The 9549-nt window shown below is 36.4% G+C and overlaps 1 protein-coding gene across 2 annotated transcripts in view; it reads left to right on the top strand.

Annotated features, from left to right (window-relative positions):
* The window catches only part of LOC133990612 (extended synaptotagmin-2-like), a 75662-nt gene that overhangs the window by 22651 nt on the left and 43462 nt on the right, over positions 1-9549 (top strand). For both annotated transcript variants that reach the window (XM_062428977.1, XM_062428976.1), the window contains exons 4-6: positions 1858-1992; positions 4475-4551; positions 6650-6722. In XM_062428977.1, the coding sequence (XP_062284961.1) occupies positions 1858-1992; positions 4475-4551; positions 6650-6722 (285 nt within the window). The remainder of the gene's footprint in view (positions 1-1857; positions 1993-4474; positions 4552-6649; positions 6723-9549) is intronic.

Here is a 9549-nt window from a genome sequence, read left to right as displayed (position 1 = left end):
CAATTTGTGTAACTGGGGGATGTTTTTAAGCTGTTGCCATGACTACAGAGCCTCTTAAAAACATATATAAACTTATATAACTTATCAGAGACTTTTTATAGTAGGAAATATAACTTTTAAAAGTGTGGAAATGTTAATAATTTGAACACTAAATTTACTTACAATTTCCTCGATACGGACCCGACACTTGAAATGAATGATTTAAAGTTAGTTTTTAAGGTTTAATAACGTATTCTCAGAGCTGCTCTTTACTTACCCTAATCATACATTGTATTAATTATTTTGAGCCATCATCAAGAGTACGATGCAGCAGGTTAATTTTACCAGCAACAACACCTCACTTAGCCGCTCTATGTTGGTTTTTCCTTTTAATTCATCCCCCCGTCCTGTAAAATCACATCAGCTGACGATCAGCAGTGAAGATATATATTTTCCTGCCTGTTAGCTCAACATTCGTGCCGTCTCCTCTTCAAGCTTGTAAAGACTCTTCAGATGTGTTTATGGGTCACCGAGCAGCAGATGATCGACTGAGGAGAGAAATGCTTTGAACTCGTAGCTGCTACAGAGTCAGAATAGAGTCTGCAGCATATTAACAGATATTAAAAAAAAAACCCAACTCCTAATATGTTGTTTGGTCATGATTAATAATCAGCTGCATGGCGAAAGGCTCAATGTAGCTTCGGCTGCACATTTAGTCTTTTATTCATCTCTTGTTCATACTTTACTTACCTAAATGTGTCACTTAGAGAGAATAAGATCCTTTAATGCACTATACTGTGTCTCATCTTTGCATATACAGTAAAAACAGTCATTTATTCATGTGGAAGTAGATTATAATTTGATTTCCTTGTCATTGTCACAATAAATTAGATTAATTGAGTTTTTCTGGAAGCTGCTTGGAGACTATAACTCATGGATAAACATCAGGTTTTATCACAGTAAAAAGTCTCAATGAAGAAGACACTGAAGCTCAATTTAAAATCAGTAATTGAAATTGCACATGTATATTAGAATCTGAACTCTGCAAGTGAAGAAATGTGTCAACGATGAAATATGAAAACATCGTCTCTAAAGGATCCGGTGCAAGTTAAACACACATATGAGCAAACATAAGGCACATAAGGTTAAACTTACTATCAGAGCTGCAAACACAGATACATAAAACACCAACAAAGAACGTAAACAGAGAATACAACAACAGAGGAGCGTGTACTCAGTCACTCCTGATCTACACAGTATTGCACTATAAGAGCAAATAAATAAATAAAAACAGTGCATATTAATTAACAATAAGTAATAAAAGCAGAACAAAATTAAATAAATAAAATCATGATAGTAGGATACTTAGTTAAAAGTAATAAAATCTAGATAAAAGATGAATACTATCCAGATAAAAGCCAAAGAGTGAAGGCTGATATTAAGTGATATTAAGACCAGTTTAAGAATGAAGTGAGTGATTTGTTTAAGAAGAGAGAAGGACGTAGGGAGGAAGGAGAGCTTATAGCCATTAATTTTATGCTTGTGTCTCCCCGAAGGTAATAACTCTATTATATTCAGAATGAAGGATGTGAGACGAGTCATTGAGGATTTTTTTGTGCCTATTTTATAGCAACTCTCTTAAAAAACTGTCTGAAGAGATGAGTAGTTTTTTTGTCTAAATCACCTTCATGGCAGATTTCACATATTTCACATATTTTAAATAAAGACAACACCTCACCATAAAGCAGTAAAACAGCCTCTCCAGTGTTTATAAGAAATGTAAAAACTGATCTGAAGCAGGTCTGAGCTTCGGCCTGTTTGGGATTTGTATTTGATATATTTTTTCTTTCTCTCTTTCTTTTCTCTCTGTTGCCTCAGACGGTGAAGCAGATGTGGCCGTTCATCTGCCAGTTCGTGGACAAGCTGTTCAGAGAGACCATCGAGCCGGCCGTGAAGGGCGCCAACCCTCACCTCAGCTCCTTCTGCTTCACCAAGATCGACATGGGCGACAAGGTGATGAGATAACGACACCGACATGATAATAATGCTATTAACACACACTCTTATAGGTGCAGCAGCTTGAAACACGAAGGCCCAAAAGTGTAAGAAGACGACTGTGAGAACTAAAAAGAAACAACAGAGCAAACTGATAGATGGTTGCTGAAAATTAGAGAGGAGGGATTTCCTGATCCTGAATATAAATGAATCCCACCTCTTGTAAACCTTTGCTGCTCATTGTGATAAAACATTGAGGGCTGATGGTGGATTTTAACTAAGGAGTGATAGGGCTAAGTGATATAGATGATTAAATCAAAATATCATGATATTTTTGACCAAATACGTTGATATTTGCAACAATATTGTAGCTATCGGTGCTTTCACAAAATATTCACACAATGATATTTTTGATAAATAATCATCAGTAATGTGGATATAATGACTAAGTGGATAAAGGCAGATAATAGAACAGTCTGTTAAACTCAGATGATTAAATTTTTACTGTAATTCAGCCTTTAAAAACAGGAGAAGACAATTATTCCATATCACAATATTACGATATTAAAAATCTAAGATGATATATAGTCTCATATCACAATATCAATATAATATCACTATATTTCCCAGCCTTAAGGAGTCCTGTTAGGTTTTGGTTCGCTGACTATCTAACCTCAATAATTCTTTGGGGGTACCAACCAAAATTCCTTAAAAACTTCCAGTTTAAAGCCAAATGTTCACTACTTTCAGGACTTTAAAAATCCCATCCAAGGAGAGCAGCTCACATCTCACAACTTCAGTCTTAAAAAATCCAGTTGATGATGATTTATGACGGACAGATAATCACAGTCGAGGGGTCGCACATCACAGGATCTCTACAGGATTTTTAAGTTTAAGTCCTCGAGCTGTTACGCCAAATTGCCATGGCAACATAAGAGCGCCTCTGCCTGAAATCGCTTCCACACACACACTCAGACACAACGTCGACATCCACTTTGGAGATGAGATAAAATACTTTGTAAGCTTGACAATGGAATCTGTAATCTGTAATCTTTTCCTTCCCTCGTCATGATTCATATCTTGAGGAGACGTTAAAAACACTCCACCAGCTTCTCACCTGCTAGCTGCTCCACCGTCTAACCAGCCATCGATGTTTATAGGTGTAAACTCATTTACTGCTCGTCCCAAAGACAAAATCACAGACAGTTTGAAATTATCCTGTGGTCTGAAAATAATCCCGTCATTGAACGTCTCACAGTACGTGGACGCTTCTAGCTGACTGACTCTGGACTTTTTTTAGATTATTAAGCAGCTGGAGTGTTAGTCTGGGTTTTGTCTTAGATAGATAGATCCTTTATTGTCATTGTCACCAGTACAATGAAATTTAAAAGTGCTCACCAGTACAGTGCATCATTCATAAATTTGAGACTTAAAATCAGGGGCAAAAGTCCTGTAATGTACACTTGGTTTAAATAATGAGAGTTTGCAGCAAATATCTGGACAGATTCATAATGTACTGCACTGTTTCCTTCTGTATCTTAAAATATGCTTTTTAACCCTTAAACAGGCAACATGCACCAGGAGATACATACATATACATATATATTTTTTTATACCTTAATAGACGCAACGTATCCTGGTGGAGATACAACTAATAAAAATCAAAAATATATACAAATGTTAAAACAATTATTTGTGGAAATGTTTGCTTAGGTGCAAAATGAGATAAAGTAGTAACATCAAAGTAAATAAAACTAATAATATTCACATCTCATTTCTGTTTAAGGGTTAAATGCTCTTGATTTAAAAAAAAAAAAAGAAAAGGTGTTTATATTCCTTAATGTAAGTTAAAGATCAAAGTACTGTTATTATTCGGTACAAAAACAGCGTCATATCAGCTCTTATGTGAAAAAACTGTCCAAAAATGATGCACAGTTGTAGCTGAGTAATGTGAATTCCCATTAAGAGACTGGTCTGTCATGTTAGGCTCAACTTGATTAATCAATACGGAAATACAAATTGCATTACATTGTGTACATAGAGATTAAAGTCTGCATTAAAAAGCAGTGATGTAACTTTAAAAGAAGTAAAAAAAAAAGCAGATGTTAATTCACAGTGAAGGATAATCTAAGTGAAATGATTGAGAAATAAGAAGCATTAGAGTAAAACATTTTGCTCTAAATTGGCTAAAACATGAACGAACAGCAGTGTGATCCTTTTTAATAGTGCGTCTCTACAGCAGCTCTGCTCGTAGCTTCTGTTCTGTCAGCGTAGGTGGTGGATTTATTTTATTATTTCTTTTAAAATATTAGAGTGTTTCTATTTTTATCTTCTTTTGTTGCCTTTGAACTTCCATCAGTTGCACGCTCTGAATTTTCTACTGTCTCTTCAATTTAGAACAAAAGCAGCAGAAAATGACACTGAGCTGTTTTTCGACTAAACTGTCTTTTTTTTCTCTTCTAACTTAAATCTCACTTTTATACTCGCTTTGTTTCTGCAGCCGCTGAGAGTGAACGGGGTGAAAGTTTACACGGAGAACGTGGACAAGAGACAGGTCATCATGGATCTACAGATCAGGTGAACGTCTTGGCTTTACCTCCTCTGGTGTTATAATAAACCAGCTGATAATCCTACTAACAAGTTGTGAAAATAATATAGGTTGAGAATCAAATGTGGATTACTCCGCTGCTAAAAATAGCCCCAAAAAATGCACAAATTCCTTCAAGGTGGGATTAGTAAACCTCAGGGCTCCTTGGTGCTGAAGTTAATACCATATTTAACATGTATGTGTGTGTATGTGAGTGTGTGTTTGAGCAGAGTTAATGGAAACAGTTGTCTTTAATTAGAGATGCAAATTTAGTTGTATGTGAACATGCAATGACAATAAAGACAATCATTCATTCATTCATTCATGTGCTCTGCTAGGCTTTTGGTTACCACTGCCAATGTCAATTTTACGCTAATTGATCATTTTTCCTGCACACTCATTGATGTGACTTAACCCATCAGATCGACAAATACAACAGTCAATCATGAGACTCAATTGTCTTGAAAATAACTTCTGTTTTTATTCCAGTTGGATAAGGTTGTTGGAGGGTGGAAACCTTGTAACTCCATATTTCATTTTGGACACACTAGGTTTCCAACAGTAACCATCATTATGGACATCATATGAATGGGGGTCAAGCCTTGTGTTGTATTTATATGGAGGGCGGCTGTGGTTCAGGATGTAGAGCGGTCGTCCACCAATTGGAAGATTGGCGGTTCGATTCCCGGCTCGATTCCTTCCTGTCTCACATCCACATGTCGATTTGTCCTTGGGCAAGATACTTAACCCCAAATTGCTGCCGTTGCTGTGCCAATGGAGTATGAATGGTTAGTTTCCTCCTGGTGGTAGCTCCTGTGATCAGGGTATGAATGTGTGTGAATGGGACATATAATGTAAAAAGCGCTTTTGAGTTGTCATAGCGACTAGAAAAGTGCCATATAAGTACAGCCAATTTACCATGGAGCCTGACAAAAAGAGGCAAAAAAAGCGCAACACCTTTTTTGCTTAAGAACTATAGTATATATAGTACCTATAGTAGATCCGGCCATGATTTCCTATGAGTGTTTTTTGCTAATAATGGTGCGTTCCATTTGTACTTGGAAGTCAAACAACGCCTCCTAAAGTCGGATTTCTGACTCTTAAGGTCGGAAGAATCTCACCAGCCCTCACATCAAAGTCTAAGAGAGCTGGATTGTGCATCTGTAGTGTGAAAGTTGTAGTAATGTCCTGTTTATTGACACTTTTGTCTTATTTGTGTCTCATTAAATCAGTCGTAAACACAGCAGAAAGTGCAACAGTACAGGATAAAACTACATCGTAGAACAGACATAAAAACATAAACATAAAAACAGGAGATGGATGAAAGAAAATAGATAAAAAAAGATAAAACTCAAGTAAAATCATGAAAGGCTCTCTGATAAAAGTTTGTTTTAAGAAGCGATTTAAAAGACATTACTGACTCAGCCAACCTGATGTCCCGAGGATTTCAATGTACGGACTGGTGCATAGGACTGCATAGAAATGTAGCAGGGGGGCAAGACCATGAAAAAAGCTTTACAAGTAATCAATAACATTTTGAAATCTATCCTATAACATACCTGGAGCCAGTATAGCTTAGCAAATGTATCTTATTTATGTCTCATTAAATCAGTCGTACACACAGCAGCACTGTCCAACTTCTATCTGTCGCAAAATACATCGCAAGGCATTTTTATGAACTGTTTTTCTGACTTATTGAACTGAAACGCTTCAAACCCAGACATGACGTCGTACCCAGCTCCGACTTCCAACTTCTGAGGTAAACGGAGCAAAAGCAAAACTACAGTGCTCAGCTGTTTTAGGACATTACTGACCCTTAATAAAACAAATAATGAAACTACTGTATATCTTTATAAGCTGTTTCTAAAGGTTTAAATAGTATCTGAGATAGAAATGAATGAGGTAAAGTGCTGCAGACAGGAGGAGGAAGTTAAACACCTTGTTGTTTGGGATCAATTCATGGGATTTTGTTCACAATTATCTATTAAGCATGCTTCTTGTGTTTGAAACCACAAAAGCACAAATGCACGTCTGCTTCCCTCTTTATCACATTATAATATCGAATCTTCTTCTGCTGTCTTGTTTCAGTTTTGTGGGGAATACGGAGATCGACGTGGACATTAAGAAATACTACTGCCGAGCTGGAATCAAGAGTATTCAGGTACGAGATCAGTGTGGATTTACAGCACGTGATATGAACAGTGAAGAAAAGCTGATAGATTATATCTTATGAAGCCTGGGGTTCCTCTTTTACTGCTGTGTTATTATTATAGATGTAACAGTGCTACAGTAGCTCTGTGATTTACTGCTCTCTATTAAATGATTCATCTCTGAAGTGATTTATCAGACAAAAAAGCATAATATAGTCTGGTTTTAATGTCTCAAATGTCAGAATTTTCCTTTTTCTCTGCTTTATATCGTTTCAAATTGAATATATTTTAGTTTGGGGATGTTTGTAGGACATCAGTTTGAGCTCTTGAGACTTGGTATCGTCTTTTTTTGGTACTATTATCTGTAAAATATCAGAAAATAGCAAAAATTGGCTTTTGCAGGCTCCTAAAGGCTGAGGCAACGTCTTTAAATATCTTGTTTTTGTCTGAAAAACAGTCTATAACCCAAAATAATATTCAATTTACAATGATTTAAAACATTAAAACAGCAATTTCTTATATTTAGGAGCTGAACCAAGTGACTTTTTTCTATTTTTTTTTAAATTAAAAGATTAATCATCAAAACAGTTTCTAATTAACTTTCTGTTGAGTCATTTAATTGCTTAAATGTTTCAGCAGCAGTTAATACTAAAATAAGATTAATTAAAACCATAGTAGGTACCAAATCAGTGTATTTAATATGCACAGTTGAGTTCAGATTAATTACTTATTGTAAAGTGAATATGTTTTGTTTTTTGTTGGTCAATATAAGACATTTGAGGATGTCGACTTGGGCTCTTGAGACTTGGTATCGTTATTTTTTTGGTACTATTATCTGTAAAATATCAGAAAATAGCAAAACATGGCTTTCACAGGCTCCTAAAAGCCAAGGTGACGTCTTTAAATGTCTTGTTTTGTCTGGAAAACAGTCTATAACCCAAAGATACTCGTTTTATTGTTATATAAAACTGATTAAAACAGCAATTCCTCACATTTAGGAGCTGAAACAGTGATTAAAACTTGTTAAATTAAAAGATTAATCATCAAAACAGTTGCTAATTAACTTTCTATTGAGTCATTTAATGGCCTAAATGTTTCAACAGCAGATAATGTTAATATAAAATGAATTAAAACCAATGAAACCACCAAATCAGTGTGTTTAATATGCATAGTCGAGTTAAGATTAATTACCACCTGCTGGACCTCTGATGTGTCAGAAAAAAAACAAGTGAATCTTTTATGTTTTTGGACCTTTAACTCAGACAGATGTGCAGGAAGCCCCCCCCCCCCCTCTCGCTTCGCTTCGACCATGACCATCGTATTAACCCGTGACCTCTCCAGAGACACTTTTTACATAATGTGTTGACACTGCAGCGATAAGAGGAGACGTTATCCACTCGGCTGCTGGCAGAGCATCAGGCCATATTTGTTGTTCGGAGATCAGAGAGGGAGGGAGAGAGAGAAAGTGAGCAGAGAGAGAGAGGGAGAAAAGTCGGAAAGATTTACACTGAGAGAGAGAAAGTGAGCAGAGAGAGAGAGTTAATATTTGCCCCTTTGTGTTTGGCTTAAATGTTACAGCTGCGGCCTCGTTGTGTGTCACCAAAAGACGTTAACTTAGAGCTTATTGAGAAGCGCTGAGTCATACTCTATGAGGCTTTATTAAAGGTGTATTAACTCAGCTTTTACTCCTTCATTTATTTGCAGAGTAAGAGCCGAGTATCTTTTACTTTTTCTTCTTCTTCTCTCTCTCTCTATATTTGCTGATCCTGATGCAGCAGGTTTTTTTTTTGTGCCGCACATCATTTACTAAAGCATCCGAGCTGCAGATAAACAAAACAGGTCTCCCTATCTCTCTCCAAAATCTTTTCCACTACACCCATTTTGATGAGCAAAATGTTGGTTATTTGATTACTCAGAGAAGGAGCTACGACCAAATTTGGTGGTGCAGACGGGCAGTCTACATATCTGAGGTTTGAGTCACCGCAGCCGGCAGCTCTCTTAATAATGGAAGAGCTCAGAGGAAAAGGGGGAAACATTTACTCACAAAAAAAAACTTCTCGTCTGTATTTCAGCTTAACGTATAAAAGTTAATCCTCTTCTCTTCTGGCAGCATCAGCCATTTTTTTGGTGCAGCGATAATTGATTCGAGTGCCACTGCTTTCTGATTTTGTCCCTTCATTACTCTTAAAGAAAAAGAGAGAGAGAGAGAGAGAGAGAGAGAGAGAAAAAAGGGGTTTGGTAACATTTCCCAGTGTATTTATAGTGAACACAACTAAATGTCAAGAGAAAAGTCTGGCCTTGTTTTTTGTGTGTTTTTTTATAAATACATCATAAAATGGTGAAGTTGAAGTTGAAGAAGAAAACCTGGAAAAAAAAAAGTAAAGTGGCAGAATTAGAGCATGAAACTGGGATCAGACTGCATGATGTCAGTTTATTAATGTTATAATCCAGCCAGACTAAAAAGTGAGTGGAGCGTATGAAACATGCTGCACATACACCAACATGCACACGAGTCATTTTCATGTTTGTTTTTAAATGATGCTGCAGGTTTTTTCAGTATATCACAGAGTCAAGTACGTGCCACATTGCCACCTTTACAATTCACTGTACTGTATCTATAACACCCTTCCTTGCGTATATATCACTAAAGATCATTTTGTGTGTAGCCAGCAAACTTTAATCTCAGCCATAGGCATGTACGCTACTTTCTGCTAATAATCCTGCAATGCGATTATAATAATCCACATTTTAAAGAAGTGAAAACTACTGTTGCGTGACTCTACAGCTGATGGTGGCGACATAAAAGAACGACAAACTATTTAGTGTTTATTATATAGG

This window comes from Scomber scombrus, chromosome 11 (assembly GCF_963691925.1).
Source record: "Scomber scombrus chromosome 11, fScoSco1.1, whole genome shotgun sequence".
In the NCBI taxonomy this organism is placed as follows: domain Eukaryota; kingdom Metazoa; phylum Chordata; class Actinopteri; order Scombriformes; family Scombridae; genus Scomber; species Scomber scombrus.
The sequence above is the reverse complement of the archived record's forward strand: the minus strand, read 5'-3'. Positions and strand labels throughout refer to the sequence as shown.